A 21,198-nucleotide genomic window follows, 5' to 3' on the forward strand; every position below is an offset into this window, starting at 1 on the left:
GCTGTATCTTGTGAGGTGACTGGAGCTGCTTCAGCTGCAGTGAGTGCCTGTGAGCTCTTTGTGAGGTGATTTTTATTTCTGCCACGGTTTCCTCCCAGTACCATATTTCCTGCCCAAACTTTCACAGTTTGTTCCCAGGGGCAAAAAGGTTCAAATGGATACCTTTTTGAGCCTGCAGGCTCCGCTTTGTCCTTCTCTTCTCTCCTCAGCGGTGTGGAGCTCTAACAATGCATGTCTGCTCCGCTAGGCTCCGCCTCCTGCCCCCCTTCAATATTTTTTTTTTACCTCCCCATTATTTTCACAATTTACACTGACAGCTGATATACAGTAACTGTGAGTGTTACTATGTATCAGACTGTCATTTTATGAACGTATTTGAAATCTCTATACAGATTCCTTATTCATTCAAGTAAAGTGCTACAGTGAAAGGGACTATCTTAAGTCCCTTTCTCTGTCTCAAAAAAAATGATATGGGGGTCTGTTTTATGCCTCTATCTCACCAAAGAGATTTAACTAAAAAAAATGTAAAAAGTAAAACAAAAACATAGTAAGACCTTGTCATGGCTGGTACTAAACCTTTTTCGCGGGGGGGCGGCAAACAATCCCCACCCAGGTCCGCCCACACTCAGCCTCTCCGCAGTGACGCTCCCCCCCCCCCCCCCCCCCCCCCCCCACTCACCCCTCCATGGCTGCCTCAGTTCCAGACCACACCTTTCAGTGGGCAGAAAACAACCTCAAATCCATCTCTGCAGTACATCTGATGAGAGAGAGCAGTACGATGCTGCACACTTCTTGAGTCGACAACAAGTTTTGAATCAAGAGTGGTCTCTGCATCCAGAATCATTCGACTACATAATGGCTTACTGAGGGAAACCAGAAGTGGATCTGTTCGCGACCAGGAAAAATGCAAAAGTTCAAGGGTTTTTTTTTTTTTTTTTTTCCCCGCAATGCCCAGGAGATCAACCCCTGGCGGTGGACGCTCTGCAGAACCCCTGGATCTTCAGCCTGGCTTACGCATTTCCACCCCTCCACCTCATTCCGAGGGTTTTAGCAAAATTTCTAGTAGAGGGGACACGTTTAATCTTGGTAGCACCATTCTGGCCTAAGAGACCGTGGTTTACAACACTTCTAAAGTTAGCAGAATAGCCCCCTCTGAGGCTACCCCTCAGGCAGGACCTTCTTACGCAGGCACCTCTACTGCATCCACAAACCAACACACTAAAGCTAGCAGTGTGGCTGAGGAAGAAAGTCCCATGCTCCTCAGGCTGTCAGAGGGTTATACGAACTTTGCTTTAGAGTCGAAAACCAGTCACCAGAGATATCATCTATGGCAAAATCTGGAAAAAATTTAATGCCTGGTTAGATAGTAGAGGGTAGGAAAGCAAGAACACAACTAGCATCCTAGAGTTTCTTCAAGAAGGGTTAGATCGAGGGTTCTCGCTAAGTACAATTAAAGTACAGGTCGCTGCCTTGAATTTCTACCTAGAAAAATGCTTACAGGAAGATCTGCTTATCGCAAGGTTCTGTAAAGCAGTTGCAAGACAGACCAGTCCAGGTCACAAACTCCCAACCTGGGACCTATCGGTAGTCCTCGGGGCCTTTCTGGGGGTGTCGTTCAAATCTCGGAGGCCTCTTAAGACTGATCACGCTTAAGACAGTGCTCCTAGTTGCGATCACTACAGCCCGTAGGGTGAGTAAAATGCAAGCTCTTTCCTTCAGAAAGCCTTTCCTCCAGATCTTGGATGATGGTCATCCTAAGGACGGATCCTTAGTTCCTGCCAAAAGTGGCATCTAAATGTCATAAATCCCAGGACGTTGTTCTACCTACGTTCTGTCAAAATGCCTCAAACGACAGCGAGGCAATTCCACTTGCTGAATGTGAGATGGTGTATTCTAGGGTATTTAGAAGCAACCAAAGTGTTAAGGAGAGCGGATTCATTTTTTGTCCTGTTGTCCAGTAATCGTAAGGGTCAAAAGGCCTCTAAAGTCACTTTAGCTAAATGGATTAAGTTGGCTATTACAGAGGGGTATAGAATACTAGATAAAGAACCTCCTGGGGATATTAAGGCACACTCCAAGAGCGCTCTCGGTGGAAAAGGCTGCTGCCACCCCGAAGCAGATAGTCAAGCTTTGCCACCTTTTACAAGGCACTACCAACTAGACCTACTGTCTAGTCAGGACCAGGCTTTTGGGAGGAAGGTCCCCCTGTGACGAACGCGGGTGTCAGATCCCCGCCCTCCTCGCTAACTTGCGACAAAGGACCGGCCAACCTTACACCACGCTGTCACTTACGTAACAATGCCACTCTCAGCTGCGCCCAGCACAAAGATTTTCCAGCTTGCAGGATCACGATCTAGGTGCGAGCAACGAGAGTGATTGTCACTGGGCTAATTACACAATTAACCCTTTAACTGCCACCACCCCCGTTTAAAAGACCGAGCCGGGGGAGACTCGTAATTTTAGCAATACCAATTATAATTTTAGAATAAGCATCTGCCACACACACTGCCACCACAGACAGGTCTGCTCAGAGTCTTACTCTACAACAGTAGCGCCCTTCAAGAGGCAGGTTCGTTTATAGCTTGCATTAAGAGCTTTAGAGACAAGGTTAACACTTTTCAACATAAGGGTTTATTATGAAAAGGTCAAAGTTGATGCAAATAAAATATTTACAGAAAAAAGATGTTTCAAAAGATAAAGACAATATACAGCCACAAAGCAATAAGGTAGAATTGGGAAGAAAGAATACTTGCAATTAATGTCCGAGGGTTGATCAGAGTTCGATCGATGAGCTAGGTACTCGGTTCTCGACTTGGCAGATGTTTCTTCTTGGATGGTAAAAGGAGAACTGCCCATTGTCTTGGCATCTCCTCTTTTCTGTCAAATGAAAGGGGGTGTTGACAGCGACCAGTAACCAATCATCTGGTCATCCTGTTTAGGGGTTGGTTGCTGGGAGGTGTCTACACTCATGACCACGTCCCAGGTAGATTTTGTAATACATATTCATATATCTGCATCTATAGTGTTTACAGACTCCAAATATCCATATTATTATTCAACTTGAGATTTCCTTCAAAACAAGTCTAAACATGCCATCTCTATAACATATAGCCTGCTTTGGAGGAATAAGTGGTCCCAGGGGTTTCCCATATGACCTGACATAGGGGTGTCTGGACTTGAAACATTCCATATTATCTGAGGAAACTAAATATGTCCAGATTATGGCTGTGCTATCACTAAGTCAGAAGTTATGAAACATGCTGAAATTTCATACTTATTCTACTGAGGTGTATTCAGACAAATTTACAACCAAGGCCTGTTAGGTCTCTGAATGGGGAGGGTGACAGTTTTACGACAGGCCTGAACACTGCCCTTACAACAAATGTTTTCTACTGACCTAACCTGGTTCTGTTTTCTCTGTTGAGATAACCTTTTCTGTTGAACTTAAAAAGCTTTGAATTCCTAAGACGAGGAAGGAGGGAGTTCAGAGTTCTCTGTGAGGTTACATGGTTAGCCAAACTGTCATGGCTACTTCCACACAAGATGGCAGCTAGCTACAGCTTTTCATGTCCCGTACTTGATATCGTTACACCCCCAAGCTGCGGAGCCCCCCCCCCCCCAATCTGGTGAGTACTTGGGGATCCTTTCAAGGGCTGTCCTGGAAGAGCACTGGGGAAAACCGGAGTTAGACTTAACTCTATTTCCAGTAGTCTTTCAGGACAGCACGACCCCACCCTTAAATTAAATTGGTGAATTGATATGACTTACCTGTTATGATTATACCTTTCAGTTCCATCCTTCGAGTCTTGGCGATGACTGACCATGGGCCTGAGGGACCGCCTTTTAAAACTGAATGGCAACGTGTTTCCTGTGGTGATGGGAGGAGTTTTTTTTTTTTTTTTTTTTTTTTAAGTATTATTATTTTAGTAGTATTTTACAATTTTAGTATTGGTTGTGACACATGGAATTATAAATGTATTAATATGTGATTTTTGTATCACTACCTTGCCATTTTTTTTTAATTTTGAAGTTCTTTTGATCACCTGATTATTATTATTAGCACTGAGTTTATTTTGAGCATTGTGTAAGGTTTGTCTATTTCACTAAGAAACGGCGCTTGCATTTTTAGTGTGGTTTACACTTAAAGGGGTAGCTTCTCTTCTTGTAACAAAAAAAAAAAAAAAAAGATTTTACATCTGCATTGTGCCCAGCATCGCCAGAAATCCTCAGCTGACAGTTGAATGTGCTTGGCAGGGATGAGTCACTGGCTCTTAGGACGGTTTCCTTTCAACCAAGATTCCTGAACAAGAAGACTGTCACATTTATCAGGTTGAACAATAGTGTTTTACTTCATTACAGCTGGAAGTTCACTCAGCTGAACACACATTTCCCCTTTTTCATATGATTTCCCCTGCTGGTTGAATGTTGTTAGCCTCTGTTGGTGAATGTTCTTGAACTTTTATGATCAAATGTTCTTAGGGCTCTTGGGATTGAAGGTTGTTAGGGAATGTTATGGTGAAAGGACAACAAAAAGAAATTGATGGTACTCACACAAACTTTACAGGTGTGTATGTATATGTATGTATATACACATTGAGACTTTCGCAAAGCAAATTTATTAAAAAGATAGACTAGAGCTGCACGATTAATCGTTAAAGAATCAAAATTGGGATTCTATCCCCTCCCGATCTTAAAAGGACATTCTCCTCCTCCCGATCTTAAAACAGCATTTCCCCAATTCTATTTAACAAGTGCAGAGAGTTCTCTACTCACTGCTGACAAAAAAATAAAAATCCAGGCAGCCTGCCAAGTTTATCTCAACATCGGAGATAAAGGGAAACATTGTAACATTTTGTTCTTAGATCATAATAATCATCATCATAACTTCTGTCCTGTAAATGAGGTCAGTTTAACCACTTAAAGGGGTTGGAAAGGTCCCTTGTTTGTTATTTATAAAAAAAAAAAAAAAAAAAAAAAGGCATAGTTACCTCCACTGTGCACTTCGTTTTGCACATAGTGGCCCCGATCCTCATCTTCTGGGGTCCCTCAGTGGCTGTCTCGGCTCCTCCCCGCAACGGCTAACCCCCCTCTGGGAAGCGCTCTCCCAAGAGGGTTAGCTTGCCGGCACGCTCCCGTGATACAGTCCGCGGCTATAGCCACCGACTGTATCACTCGGCCTGCCCTCCATCATTGATTTGATTGACAGCAGTGAGAGCCAATGGCTGTGCTGCTATCAATCATCCAATGAAAGAGTTGCGAAGCCAGCGCGTTCATGACGCGGGACTTTCGAGGGCTCAGGTAAGTAAACGGGGCTGGGAGGCCGCTAATCGTCGGATGTTTTTTTTACCTTAATGCATAGAATGCATTAAGGTGAAAAAACGTGTACCTTTATGATTTTGTTTCACACTGTATTTGCGCAGCTGTCTTTTTCAAATGCAATTTTTTTTTTCTTGGGATAAAATACTTAAATTAAAAAATAAAAATGAAACCGTAAAGTTAGCCCAGTTTTTTTTGTATAATGTGAAAGATGTTGCGCTGCGAGAATCGTAATCTTTATTCAAAGCAAAAAAAAAAAGTGATTTCTCATTTTAGCCAGAATCGTGCAGCTCTAAAATAGACCCTTTTGTACTTGGCCAGCATTTCATTTTCACTAAAGGCAGTGCAAAAAACTGTTTTGTCTTTAACCCTTACCCCGCCAGGCCCTGTGCTCCACTTTTAAACCCAGGGCAGGCCATTTTTGCAATTTTTAGATTGCCCCCCCCCCCCCCCCCCCTTACAGCTTTCAGTTTAAGACCCCCTCAAACCATATATGTTCTGAAAGCATATGACCAGGAGTATACAAATAAGGTGCTACTGATTTTTAGGGCACAATATTTGCGCAAATGTTTATCAAAACCAATATTTTTCACTATTTTCACACTAAATCATTATTAGCAGATACAAACAGCAATTTTTTACTAAATTCATGCTAAATATAAAAGCCAAACCTACAATACCTGTATTGAGTTAATAAATAACAAATATTTGTAAATTTTAAATGGCACCTTTTTTGCAAAATGGTGAAAACTGAGCTTACACATAACTATAAATAACCAAATTTCTCAATCTGGTGGTTTTCATTTTTCACTTTGTTTTTAAAAGACACCCCCCCCCCCCCAAACCAACTATACATTTTTTGAAAGCACAAAGGACCAATAGAATAAATGGAAGGTGCTACTGATTTTTAAGGCTCTGTGATATTTGCGCAAATGTTTGCCAAAACAATCTTTTCGGTAAAAATGCACTAAAATCATTATGAGCAGATGCAAACACAGCAACTTTTACTAAATTCCTTCTAAATATAAAAGCTAAACCTGTATTGGGTTACAAAATAACAAATATTTGTAAATCTTAAATTGCGCTTTTTTGAGAAATAGTGAAAATCTGACGAATGCAAAAATTTCTCTAAAAATCTGGACGTTTTCCTTTCACTTTCAGAGTTTGTAAAAGACCTCTGACCCCCCCCCCCCAACCCAACCCAACCCAACCATATTTTCTGAAAGCACGTGGCCAGTAGAATAAAAAAGAAGGTGCTGCTGATTTTTAAGGCACCACAAAATTTGTGCAAATGTTTATCAAAACAATATTTTTTGCTAAAAATGCCCTAAAACCAATAATGGATTCATACATGGCAATATGTGCAAAATTCCTAGTAAATGTCAAAGTTAAAACTGTAATGAGTTAAATATTTTTTACATCTTTTAAATCACAAAATTCCTGCTAAATTTCTACTAAAGCAGGGGGCTCAACCTTTTGAAGCGCGAGGGCCACTTAAAGGGGTTGTAAACCCTCATGTTTGTTTTTAAAAAAAAAAAAAAAAAAAAAATGTGCTTACCTCCACTGTGCAGTTCGTTTTGCACAGAATGGCGCCGATCCTTGCCTTCTGGGGTCCCCCAACGGCGCTTGCGGCTCCTCCCCAGATCGGGTGGGGGGGGGGGGCAACTACATGGCAAATGAGGTTCATTGTAGAAAAATGTAAAATAATGCATTTGGGTGGCAAAAATATGAATGCAATCTATACAGTGGGGGGAGAACCTCTGGGGGGAATCTAGGATGGAAAAGGACCTGCGGGTCCTAGTAGATGATAGGCTCAGCAATGGCATGCAATGCCAAGCTGCTGCTAACAAAGCAAACAGAATAATTGCCATGCATTAAAAAGGGGATCAACTCCAGAGATTAAACGATAATTCTCCCACTCTACAAGACTCTGGCCCGGCCGCACCTGGAGTATACTGTCCAGTTCTGGGCACCAGTCCTCAGGAGGGACGTACTGGAAATGGAGCGAGTACAAAGAAGGGCAACAAAGCTAATAAAGGGTCTGGAGGATCTTAGTTATGAGGAAAGGTTGCGAGCACTGAACTTATTCTCTCTGGAGAAGAGACGCTTGAGAGGGGATATGATTTCAATGTACAAATACCGTACTGGTGACCCCACAATAGAGAGAAAACTTTTTCGCAGAAGAGAGTTTAACAAGACTCGTGGCCACTCATTAAAATTAGAAGAAAAGAGGTTTAACCTTAAACTATGTAGAGGGTTCTTTACTGTAAGAGCGGCAAGGATGTGGAATTCCCTTCCACAGGCGGTGGTCTCAGCTGGGAGCATTGATAGCTTCAAGAAACTATTAGATAAGCACCTGAATGACCGCAACATACAGGGATATATAATGTAATACTGACACATAATCACACACATAGGTTGCACTTGTGTCTTTTTTCAACCTCACCTACTATGTAACTATGTAACCTAGGAGAAGCGCTCTCCCTGGGAGTTACCGTGTGGCCATGCACCAGAGTCCAGCATTTTTGTCCATAGACACGCAATGCCGAACTCCGCCCTGCCCCCCCCACGTCATTGGATTTGATTGACAGCAGTGGGAGCCAATTGCGCTGCTATCAAGCGCCAAGACAATGGGCAGAGAGAGTGAGCCTGTGTCCGGCGTGGGAATTACGGGGCTCAGGTGAGTAAAACGGGAGGGCTGGGGGACTGGTCAGTGACATGAAGGTTTACAACCCCTTTTAAGCAACTTGGTAACCAGTCGCAGGCCACAATGAGCGAAGTGGGCTGATGACAGGTACTCTGCATATGCAAAGCGGACACAAACACAGCCACAGCCCATTCTAATCTATGGGCTCTCTGATCCAATCAGATGGAAGCGGATGGATCTGCTTCTGTTTGTTTTTTTTTTTTTTGTTTTTTTAGCAGTTCGGATTGAAGGTAGGCGGGTGTGTAAACAGTCACAAGTCTGTTTTACATCTGACACTCCATAGAGGTAAATTGAAGGTCCGATTGGGTTGGACCGATCGTGGGAAAGGGGCCTAAGGCTGCTTTTACACTGGTCTGCAATCTACCTGCACCGCAGTGCACTTGTGGCTTTCCTGCAGGTTAGCAGCACTTTGCCACAGAATTATATTATATCCTGCAAGTGTAGTGCAGTTTCTGAAAGTGCACCAAACCTGCAGGTATTAACAGAAGTCTATGGCTCAGTGGAGGTAAGCCGCAGGTGCACTGCGCTACACCTGCGCATCAAAGCTGCCCAGTAACCAGTGCAGAACAGAGATCTCCATATATACACTGTGATTCTAGTAATAAACTTACCTTTAACAGTTTTCCGTTCAGGTATCGCCGGCTGTTGCTGTCCCAGGCAGAGTGCATTTGGTATCACTCCGCCTGTGTCAGGAGCTGGTGCTATACAGGAAGCATTGGCTTATGCAGCCCTGAAGCTGCTTGCTTTCTCTACCGCTGGCTTCACTCACAACACTGTGCTCTGGCATGGCAGGTAGGCAACCTGCAATCTGGGCTTGCCAACCCGCCATCCCAAAGCAAGAGGTCGGGGGCCACTAGTTGGACACCTCTGTACTAAAGCATCATTCACATGTGGCATACTAAAGTGTGTTTTCCACATGCTTTCCATGTGAAAGGGGTCTTGCTATGTTTTGGTGGGAGGTTGGGGGGGTCTTTCTCAACAGACTCCCATATCATTTTTTTTTTTTTTTTTTTTTTGAGACCGAGAAAGGGTCTGAAGAAAGTCCCTTCCTCTGCAGCGCTTATAAAATAGAGATGCACTGAAATTTTGTCCGCCTAAACATTTCAGACGAAAATGGTTATCGACATTCGGTAGATAAGAGAAAAGGTGCGATTTTTTTTTTTTTTTTTATCGCAAATTTGCGGTGATTTTACCATGATTTATGCTCTGTTCACACTGGTGCAATGTGGGAACCCTGCAAATCCACTGCGGGTTCCCGCATCGCACCTGACTCACAGGCAGTTCACACTGACCTATGCAAACTACTTGGAGTGTCAATACAAAGTTAATGACACACCCAGATCGGTTTGCATATCGCAGTGCGAATTGTCCATTCGGGCAGGATTCGGATCGCATGGGTGTGAACACCCATGCGTTCCGATTCCGGTGCGGACCAAAAAAGGGTCCCGCACGACTTTTGGTCCTAATGTGTTGTGAATTCAGCCATTCAATCTGTATCTGAGTTTGCATCACATTTGATTTGCACAGCAGTGCGGTGTGAATCACATGTGATGTCTGACATCGCACCAATGCGAACCCCACATCAAAAACATACCAGGGGTGCGTTAATGATGCGTTCTTGCTGCATTTGATCTGGGAGGTGCGTGGTTTTTTTTTTTTTGTTTTTTTTTTTTTTTGTGCGTTTTTATTTAACTGACCAAAAATGCAGCAAGCTGGATTTTTAACACCACAATGGAAGCACAACGGACCAGTGTGCAGACATCCATAGAATTTAAAGGGATACATTTTTCTTGAGCTGTTCTTGCACTAAAGGTGCCAATAATGGCCGATGATAAGTTCATATGCATTTCAATTGATATAAAAAAGTTGAATATAATTCTTTTTAAAAACTCGTTTTCGGCCAAGTGCACCCTACATTTTCCGTTTCGGCACCAAAATTTTCATTCGGTGCACCTCTACTTTATATGAGTGAATAAGGAATCTGTATAGAGATTCCTCATTCAGTCATAAACTAACACATAGTAAACTCCTCAGTTTACTACTATGCTCAGCTGTCAGTGCAATCAGGAGCGATCTGTAGTGAGCCCCAGCTTCAGCCACACCACTTCTCCCATAACCCCCCCCCCCCCCCCCCCCGCACCCTCCAGCCTGGCCGCTTGCCGGAGCTTAGTGCGGGCAGCAGCAAGAGGGGAAGGAGGGATGCCGTTGGCACAGGCAGATTGGAGGTGCGAGGGTTATTACGGGGGTTGGTAAAGTGATGGGGGGAAGGGGGGCACATCTGGGTCCTCTCAGCCCCTTCAGCACCTGAAACCCGGCAGGAGTGGCAGAGGAGGGTTGGGGTTTGCCGGGCTGGGGGGGGATAAAGAGGATAGAAAAGGATAGGTTGGGGGGGGGGGGGGTGTCACACTTGAGGTTAATAACTGGGTTGTAATCTGCTGGTCTGTACGGACCTGGCAGTGAAAGGGTTAAACGAAGCAGGTGGTACACTATTATACAATATTTTGCGGTTTCATTAACCTCTTCCCGCCAGCCATACACAATTATTGCTTCCCCTCAGCGAGTGGGCTTTAACACTCTCTCTCCATGCACCTGGCACAGTAACCGTCAATTAACACAAAGCTCCCGATACATACTTGTGATCGGGAGTTTTCCGATCATGTGACGCTGTAACTGCCAAACAAATCGGTCACATGATGGGAATGCCTGCTTCTACTTCCCGGCATTTAGAACCTCTTAAAGTCGAAGGAAACCCTAATCAATCATTAACCTTCCTGATATGCCCCATAAACTAAAAATCGCCCCCCCCTTTTTTTTTTTTCCTTTTTTAAGCAGTGTTGCTCCCCATCACATGACCACAATCCTGATTCACTTGCAAGCACAGAGTGGCTGGTAAGCGTGTGCATTATCTTGCCTCATCGTTCATGAGAAGGAATGTGAAAGGTGGGACTGAGTGGGAGCAGAGCGGAGCTGGCTGGCTGGGAGATGGGGACCGACATTTGCGGTGACATGCATTCGTCACAAGAAAAGGAATTGGGAGGGGGGAAATGAGTGGGGGAAGAGCTGGCATCATCAGCTCCGACAACGGAACAAGGAAGTGACAGAATGCAGGACTTTCATCTGAAGACATCAAATGTTGTTGGTACAGGAGAGGAGGGGTTCTGAATGGCTGGATTAGATAGATGTATTTAATCAACTATTCATAAAATGAAAAAGTGCATAATACAGATTTGGATGTCAGAAAGCATGGAAATCTGTGGGAGGTTTATATTTTTGACTGGAATTCCACTTTAAAGGGCTGGCAGGGGGTGGCGGGAATGCGTTGGAGCAACATTTTTACTAATAATTTTTTTTTTTTTTTTTTTTGTGTGCAATTCCCAACATATGTTCTTGTTACCTTGCCATAAAGAGAAATGTTATTTTCTTTTTTTCCTTTTTGTGTATGCATAGCAAATAAAGAAGCCTTTGGTGTCTGAAAGCAATGAAGATTTATTAAAGAATGCTCTTGTTGTTGGAAATGCGAAGTTAGTTAAAGAACTCTTAGATTCAGGTGAGATCAATGTACTACTGCATTTTTCTGTTTTAGTTCAATAGTTTTGTCAAAACAGCTGTTCATTCGTAAATATGCACGAAAAGTAATATGTAACACTTCCAATCATCTACATTGTACATAAATCCTAGTGTCCCCCCCCCCCATCTAACGGTGTCTGCTTCATTTTTGCTCAGGTACTTTCCAGCATTCCAGCCTTACGCAGTCATGCACAGTTGTACAGTCTCCTGTTCTGTACTGAATTTGCTTTCTTGAATTTCAGCTCCGAGTGTGCATTAAAAGTTACAGCAATTCAAATACAGCCTGCCTTATTTCCTGGCAGAATGACATCCAGCATCATCTATCCTTTCATTAGCCCTACTGTCCCTGGCCCGCACCTTTTAATTCACTTGATTTTCTGTTTAATCATGGGGGCTCAGTATCCTATGTGGGAGTTAGCTAGAGTCTGTTTACCAATGCAGTCTGCCTAAAAACACCCATTCCTCCAGACTGATATTCAAGGCATTTTGATACTTACACAACTCCTTTCAAGAGTCAGCAAACTTCTAGCATCAGGTCTGAGAGCTAATTTGAGGCTGCATTCACACCTGAGCGTTTTCAGCTCGAAAAACGCCCAACAAGCAAAACCCATTTAAATGGCCCCTGTTCACATCTGAGCATTTTGTCACCTCAAGCAAAATGCCTGAAAGAAGTACATGAGCTGCTTTTTGGGCAGATTACAGGCGTTTTTCTGCTTTTTGCATTGGTGACCTTTTGACCTGTGCAAAAACGCAGCAAACTGAGGAAAAATTGCGGTTAAAAACATGCGACTTTCTGCCTGAAAATGAAGCGCTCAGGTGTAAATGCAGCCTTAATAAATACTGAGGCATGGTGTTGTGATGTTTTAAGGAAGCTCTATACAGTACCCTGCTGGCATCACACACAAGCAATTATTTGCCTGTATTGCATAGAGCAGTGTTTCTCAGCCTTCTACAAGTTGCAGCACCCAATAAAAGCCTTACAAATCTTAAGGTACTCCAGAATAAAGATGTTCGCAAGCTGCACATGCCAAGCCCGTGTGCGGCTGCAGAGATCAGGAAATGTCTCGCTGCCTGTGATTCGCGCAGCGCATTGCTGACTTCCTGGCTGACTCGGCACGTGCAGCTTGCGAACACGCCGGAGCTCATCCTTACTCCAGACTAAAATGGGGATTTTTTTTTTTTAACCACTTCAATACCGGGCCTATTCTGGCACTTCTCTCCTACGTGTAAAAATCATCATTTTTTTTGCTATTACTCAGAACCCCCAAACATTATATATGTTTTTTAGCAGACACCCTAGGGAATAAAATGGTCATTACAACTTTTTATCTCGCACGGCATTTGCGCAATCATTTTTCAAACGCCTTTTTTTTTTTTTTTTTTTTGGGAAAAACGGTTTCATGAATAAAAAAAATAACAACACAGTAAAGTTAGCCCAATTTTTTTATATAATGTGAAAGATGATGTTATGCCAAGTAAATAGATAACTAACATGTCACGCTTTAAAATTGCGCACACATGGAATGGCGCCAAACTTCGGTACTTAAAAATCTCCATAGGTGACGCTTTGAAAATTTTTACCGGTTACCAGTTTAGAGTTAGAGGAGGTCTAGTGCTGGAATTGTTGCACACGCTCAAATGCACGCGGCGATACCTCACATGTATGGCGTTTACATATGTGGGTGGCACTTGCGTGTGCGTTCGCTTCTGAGCGCAAGCTACCAGGGACAGGGGCGTTTTAAACAATTTTTATTTTTTTTTATTTTTACATTTTTATTTTTTTGATCACTTTTATTCCTATTACAAGGAATGTAAACATCCCTTGTAATAGGAATCTATGTAACAGGTCCTCTTTATGGAGAGACGCGGGGTCAATAAGACCCCACATCTCTCCTCCGGGCTGGAAAGCATGAGATTGTGAAAAAAAACTTACCGATCTTCATGCTGACAGCCGCGATCGCGGCTTTGTTGACATCCGCCTGGGCCTCCGACGGTCATAGAGATGACTGGTGACCATCTGGTCAATGGAAATCTCTATCGTCGTCATCTGGCGCAGGCCGATTCTTTCTCTGGGCCCCCGATGGCACGGGAGAGCTCGGAGAAGCACCGGATGGCGGCGGGCGGTGCTACAGGCATCATTCAGCTATCCACACTCAAATCAAGGACTTTTTTTTACTATGGCCCGGTTTTGAAGTGGTTAAATGTTACTTATCAAGGGGAAATCTGAGCTTGAGACAAATGCACACAACTACCTTGATCGGAAGCTCCCCCTTTACATCAGAAGTTCCCCCATCACATCGTGGTCCTGCCTTCATATCAGAGCCCTAACATTTGGCTCCAGCAGTGTGGCAGAGACCAGGAGGTGGAGGAGGTCTGGAAGACGCAGACAGCCTTCGCCTGAATGTGGGAGCAGCCCTGCACGGCACGTGCCCTGGGTCATTGTCATTGTTACGTGCTGGCATGGTGTGGGCGAGCCTGCCACCATCACCATAACAACGGATGGTCCCTTGTGTCCTAGCCCTAGAGCGTCATTGGTTGTAATGGTGCTGACAGCTGGCCCACACTTACCATGGCAGCGTATGATGCTGATCCAGGGCAGATTGGGTCCCTTGCTCATGGCATACCGGGGGAAACTAGATGACACCCCAGTGTCATCCTTACCAGTGCCAATTAAATGCAGCCTTGCCAGTGCCATTTAAATGCAGCCTTACCAGTGCCCATGAAATTCAGCCTGATCACACAGCTCCTGGGGCCAGGGGTCCGGCTGCTGGCCCTGGGGCCAGGGGTCCGGCTGCTGGCCCTGGGGCCAGGGGTCCGGCTGCTGGTGCTAGGCTGCTGGACCTGGGGCCCAGGGTCTGACTGCTGGAGCTAGGTTGCTGGACCTGGGGTCTGGCTGCAATGGGGCTTGTGAGCCATCCCACTCGGAGAATTTCACAGAAGGATGTGGGTTGGGCGGAGGCAGAGAGGACACTGGGCACCTGTAGTCTGCAGGCTGTAGCAATTTGAAGAAGAGAAAAAACTTCCCCTAGTCAAGCGGACTCTCTTTACTGTCAGGTGCTGCTGCGCAGTGATCTCCTGTGCGACAAGTACATTACAGTCCCGGTCTGCACGGTGGATTGATATAGAAGAGACTGGGACTGTCATGTACAGGAGATCACTGCGCAGCGGCACCCGAAAGGGGAGAAAGAATCCGCTTGACTGGGTAAAGTTTTTTTTTTTTTTTTTTTTAAATTTTTATTGCTACAGCCTGCAGATCACGGGCAGCGTACAGTCTTCTCTGTGCCTCAGCCCACCCCCTTCCTACCCTGCTGAATTGGCCAGACTGACCCGACCTTAAAAAAAAAAAAACAATAAAAAACTGGTACCCATGCAGCAGCCAAAGCAGGCTGGGGACAGCAGTATGGGCTGTCCCCCCCTTCTGCCTCAGGAGAAAGAAGAGCAGAAAAAAGAATGAGAACCCACAAACTTAGTGTAATGCCTAAAGCAAAATACGGGTAATTCTGTGACTTTACACGCAAGGTTGAGGGCAAAAGCCCGGATAGGGAACCAGTCCCTCAACATGATGCGTAAAGTTGCCACCATCCACCAAGGTGGGGGCAAGATCACTAACAATGGCATGTGTATCCACTCCGGCTCATGTCCATTAAAGCGTAAAAAAGTTAGGCTGGAAGACCATTTTGTTTCATACACATTTTATCACCACGCCAGACTCAAAAGAAACTGAAGCAGAGATGCGACTAGCCATGTAGAAGTGGCATTTCAAGTGAACTATATGAACATGAGTCAGGGCATATGTACAGTTGGGTCCATATATATTTGTACACAGGCACAATTTTCATTCTTTTGGCTCTGTATGCCACCAGAATAAAATGAAAACAAAACAATGAATTTGAAGTGCAGACTTTTAGCTTTAATTCAAGGGGTTGAACATTAATATCAAGTACAAATTTTAGGAACAGCAACCATTTTTATACACAGTTAGGGCTGGGAAAAAAATCGATTTAAATCTTGAATCGAGTTGAGAGGTCAAATCGATTCAAAATTTAAGCAAATCGATTTTTTTAGATTTTTTTTTTTTTTTTTTTTTTTTACCGTGCCGGTCCCGAGGCGCTGCGGGCATGAGTTTTTAGGCGAGGCCGCGGCTTCGGCCTAGTCCGCGGCTACGGCCGGACACCGCGCCGGGCCTGAAGAGCTGCAGGCAAGGAGTTTTTAGGTGAGGCCGCGACTTCGGCCTAGTCCGCTAGGCCGGATGCCGCGGACTAGGCCGAAGCCGCGGCCTCGCCTAAAAGCTCATGCCCGCAGCGCCTCGGGACCGGTGCGGTTTCCAAAAAAAAAAAAAAAAAAAAAAAAAGATTCGAATCATGAATCGAGTTTTTTTTAAGAGAATCGAAGATTTTTTTTTTTAAGAAAAAAATCTCCCAGCCCTATACACAGTCCCCCCATTTTCAAGGGCTCAAATGTAATTGGACAAATTAATCCTAAATAAAATGTTAATTTTTAATATTTTGTTGAGAATCCTTTCCTTTACTGGCAATGACTGCCTGAAGTCTGGAACCCATGGACATTACCAAAGACTGGGTTTCCTCCTTTCTGATGCTTTTGCCAGGCTCTAATTGCAGCTGTCTTCAGTTCTTCGTGGGTCTTTCTGAGTTTAGTTTTGCCTTCAGCAAGTGAAATGCATGCTAAATTGGGTTGAGATCAGGTGATTGACTCCGCCATTGCAGAAAATTCAGCTTCTTTTCGTTCAAAAGCTCCTGGGTTGCTTTTGCAGTGTATTTTGGATCATTGTTCATCTGTACTGTGAAGCGCCGTCCAAATAAATTTGCTGCATTTGACTGACCATATATCTCTAAACACTGCAGAATTCATCCGGCTGCTTCTGTCACATCATCAATAAACACCAATGACTCAGTGCCACGGGAAGCTATGCATGCCCATGCCATCACACTGCCTCTACCGTGTTTTACAGATAAGGTTTTGTGCTTTAGATCATGAGCGGTTCCAAGTCTTTTTTTCCTCCCGTCATTCTGGTACAGATTAATCTTGGTTTCATCCGTCCAAAGAATGCTTTTCCAGAACTGGTCTGGCTTTTTTAGATTTTTTTTGGCAAAATCGAATCTGCCTTTTCTATTGTTCCGGCTTATGAATGGTTTGCACCTTTATGGTGAACCCTCTGTATTTGCTCTTGTGAAGTCTTCTCTTCATTGTAGACTTTGACAATGATACGCCCACCTCCTGGGGAGTGTCCTTTGGTTATCTGGATGTTGTGGAAGGGTTTTTCTTTACCATAGAGAGCATCCTGTGACCAACCACCATTGTGGACATCTAGGCCTTTTTATGTTGCTGATCTCACCAGTGCATCTTTCTTTCCTCCAGAATGTACCAAACTGTTGATTTGGCAACTCCTAATATTGCTGCTGTCTAATGGATTTGTTTTGTTTTTGAAGCCTTACAATGGCCTGTTTCACTTGCATGGACAGCTCCTTTGAACGCATGATGTCGTGTGTTTTGCTATAAAAAAAAAAAAAAAAAAAAAAAAGATTCCAAATGCCACACTTAGAATCAACTCCAGACCTTTTTAGCTGCTTAATTGATGAAGAAATAAAGGAGTAGCGCACACCTTGCCATGAAACAGCTTTTGATTCAATTGTCCAATTACTTTTGGTCCCTTTGAAAAAGGGGGGCCTGGCTATTAAGAGCTGTAATTCCTAAACCACTCCTTTTGATTTTAATGTACATAACCTCCAAATTAATCTGCTGTGGTGAAGTGTTCGGGACCAGGCCCTTCAATAACGTGTGTACTGCTTCCTCCAAGACGGTGGCGGTTTGTGGAAGGCCCCATATGTGAACATTTATAGCGACGTAATCTGTTCTCCTCCCAAATGCTCAATTTTAGCATACACTTCCTCCATTTGGGGCTCAGTGATCGTGGAATTTTGACTCTGGATATAGTACCATCCATCTTAGATTTTATGGTATCCAATCATTCTTCTATACCAGGGATATGCAATTAGCGGACCTCCAGCTGCTGTAGAACTACAAGTCCCATGAGGCATAGCAAGAATCTGACAGCCACAAGCATGACATCCAGAGGCAGAGGCATGATGAGACTTGTAGTTTTGCAACAGCTGGAGGTCCGCTAATTGCATATCCCTGTCCTATACTCTGCAAGTCCTGTTTAAGATCTGTTGTAATAACGAAGCATGCCTTAGATAATTCCTGCTGTAGTAATGCAGAGAAGCAGGCAATGAGCACTGCATTACTAGATTAGGTTGTGGTCTACAGCATGGATAGATCTGACGTAGGGCTAGGTTGATTTAGGGCCAGTTCCATGATCGCAGCCATATTTCTATCCATGGTGGAGACGGCAAACCATTCAGATCTAAAGCAACTTGAGAGAAGGCAGAGAATGAGAAAAGAGAATGAGGAAAGGTCTCAGCTGGGATTTTGACTAACATTTGGCCTTCAGCACCATTAAGGTCATTTATAGTGCCTTGAAAAAGTATTCATACCCCTTGAAATTTCCCATCTTTTATCATTTTACAACCAAAGACGTAAATGTATTTTATTGGGGATTTTATGTAATAGACCAACACAAAGTGGCACATAATTGTAAAGTGGAAGGAAAATGATAAATGGTTTTCAAATTTTTTTTTTTTTTTTTTTTTTTTTTTTTTTTTACAAATAAATAACTGAAAAGTATGGCGTGCATTTGTATTCAGCCCCCTTTTTACTCTGATACCTCTATCTAGTGGAACCAATTGCCTTCAGAAGTCACCTAATTAGTAATTGGTTCACCTGTGTGTACTTTAATCTCCGTATATAAATGCACATGTTCTGTGAAGCCCTCCAGAGGTTTGTAAGAGAACCTTAGTGAACAAACAGCATCATGAAGGCCAAGGAACACACCAGACAGATTAGGGATAAAGTTATGGAGCAGTTTAAAGCAGGGTTAGGTTATAAAAAAAAATCCCAAACTTTGAACATTTCGCAGAGCACTGTTCAATCCGTCATCCGAAAATGGAAAGAGTATGGCACACCTGCAAACCTACCAAGACATAACTGTCCACCTAAACTGACAGACTGGGCAAGGGTAGCATTAGTCAGAAGCAGCCAAGAGGCCCATGGTAACTCTGGAGGAGCTACAGCGATCCACAGCACAACTATTAGTTGTGCATTCCATAAATCTAGCCTTTATGGAAGAGTGGCAAGAAGAAAGCCATTGTTAAAAAGCCATAAGAAGCCCCGTTTGCGAGAAGCCGGTGCTCTGGTCAGATGAGACCAAAATTAATTAATTTAATTAATTAGCGAAAGGCTGTGCTACAAAGTATTGACTCAGGTGGCCTAAATACAAATGCATGCTATGCTTTTCACATATTTGTAAAAAAATTTTTATAATTTCTCCCCTCGTCTTTCAGGACAGCACCTGGAGAGAGCTCAGCTCCACCCACTTTTCCCAGGAAACACTGCAGTCAGTTTTTTCTTTAAAGACCGGACACTTCCACCATGACCTCAGTTGTAGTGTTTCCTCCGCCATGGTGGAAGCGCTGCAGGGAGCCAGGGGTGTGCTGCGCTGTCTCCAGGTGAAGAGAGTATGGGGCATACCGGTATTCTTTTGTCTTTGCTACAGGCCAGCCCAGCCTCCTCCCTTACGTGTGGGGGTGGCTCCGGCGTCGTCCTCTCTTCATACCCAGCAAGGGTCAGGCTGCTGGGGGTCCCCGCTCCTTCAGATCGGCGGCTAGGCTAAGAGGAGCGGCGTCTCCCTTCATCCCCAAAGCCTCAGCCTTCTGGGTTCCGGGGGCGGGACTTCTAGCGACGCGGCTTCTGCATTCCAGCGGCCGGAACCGGGAGGAGAGGTCGGCCTCTTCCTGCTGACGTCATATCCGGCCCTCGCAGCGGCGAGCGGTCCAGGAAATTTGAAATAAAAAAGCACCAAACGCCATTGGGAATCCTTGCAGCATGGAGGAGGAACAAATGGTAGTGGCAGGAGCCATACAAGTCAGCCAGGTCCAGGTAATCAGGGACAACGGTCTCTGTATCTTACTCTATGGGCATGTTTTATTCTCCCTCTTTTAATTCTGGGAATTTAAGAGCCTGCAACACTCTTCCTGTATGTTGAATCAGGAAGTAAGTGTGTTTTAATTGTTGTAAAGTAAATCTGTGGGGGGATTTACTGACTGATCTCAAGTAGAGGGGTTAAAGTGTTAGCTCCTCCATTTTTTCAGCATGCTATGGTTTATTTGTAAGGATAAAAACATACGGGTATTTTCTTATGTATTTCAGAAAGCCAAAGAAAAGACCAAACATTCCTCCTTTCCTGTTAAAAGGAAATATCCATCTTGTAAGAATGTACTTAAAGAGTCTTGGGCAAAAGTGTTATGCAGACCCTGCGTTGCAGACTTGGTGAAGGAGGAGACCACTCCTACTACACCTGTGGCTCAGCAAGGAGAATTATTGAACTCCTTCAGAAAGGAATTGGCCGATACTTTTGAGACATTCAGGTCTTATCTTGACAAGCGTCCAGCTGCAGGTAGCAGCTCAGTACCTCGTTCCCAGTCATCTTTTTCTGCATACAGAGAGGGCAGTGACTCAGAAGAGGAAGATCGTAGCGTGGTTACAGAATCGGAAGAAGAAGCAGAGGAAGAGAAAGAATCTGCTGCTTCTTCTCGCTACAAATTATCCCTAGAGGAGGTGGATGATCTTTTAAAAACTATCCACACTACTCTAAATATTACAGAGGCTAAAACCCTATTGTCGTTGCATGACAAAATGTTTCAGGGCATGGGTGAGGTGAAGCACAGGGTGTTTCCGGTGCATACGTTTCTGTCAGAAACAATAAAAAGGGAATGGAAGGACCCAGAGAGGGCCCCTTTCTTTTCTAGATCCCTCAAACGCAGGTTTCCCTTTGAAGAGGATAGCTCCCAGGTTTGGAACAAAAAACCAAGGCTGGATGCAGCTTTCTCTCAGGTGTCGAGGAACACTGACCTTGCGTTTGAGGATATGGGTATCCTTAAGGATCCCATGGATAAAAGGGCTGACTCCCTACTCAAGAAAGCTTGGGATTCCACCCTAGCAAATTTGTGGCCAGGAACTTAGAGCATTGGTTGGAACAACTAAAAGCTCATATCGAGGCAGGAACTCCTCGTAAGGATCTTTTGGAGACACTACCGGTACTACTAAAGGCAGTAGGGTACATAGCAGACGCTTCAGCTGAATCAGTTAGAATGTCAGCCAGATCCTCTGCATTTAATTCAACCCGTAGAGCTCTATGGGTCAAGACATGGACCAGGGATACAGCCTCAAAGACCAAGTTATGTGGTCTACCTTTTGAGGGGTATTTGGTTTTTGGCCAGGGTCTAGAAGCCATACTTGAAAGAACGGCTGACAAGAAAAAGGTGATCCCTCAGGGCAATAAAAATTTTCGTCCTGTTAGGAAAACCGCAGACACAAAGGAGGGGGGTTATAAAAGACCTTGGAGGTCTCAGAGAGGCAGGGGCAAGTCAGGAGTACTATTTCGCCCCCCTACCCCTACTAAGAGCCAGTGACTGTCCTCCGACTGTGGGAGCAAGGTTACAAACCTTCTTTCCACAGTGGCAGAGGATAACAGA

The 21,198-nt window shown here is 44.2% G+C and overlaps 1 protein-coding gene across 1 annotated transcript in view; it reads left to right on the forward strand.

Annotated features, from left to right (window-relative positions):
- The window catches only part of ASZ1 (ankyrin repeat, SAM and basic leucine zipper domain containing 1), a 450,104-nt gene that overhangs the window by 36,384 nt on the left and 392,522 nt on the right, over positions 1-21,198 (forward strand). The window contains exon 2 of the mRNA XM_073619829.1: positions 11,471-11,570. Within this exon, the coding sequence (XP_073475930.1) occupies positions 11,471-11,570 (100 nt within the window). The remainder of the gene's footprint in view (positions 1-11,470; positions 11,571-21,198) is intronic.

The sequence above is a fragment of the Aquarana catesbeiana genome, linkage group LG03, assembly GCF_042186555.1.
Source record: "Aquarana catesbeiana isolate 2022-GZ linkage group LG03, ASM4218655v1, whole genome shotgun sequence".
In the NCBI taxonomy this organism is placed as follows: Eukaryota; Metazoa; Chordata; class Amphibia; order Anura; family Ranidae; genus Aquarana; species Aquarana catesbeiana.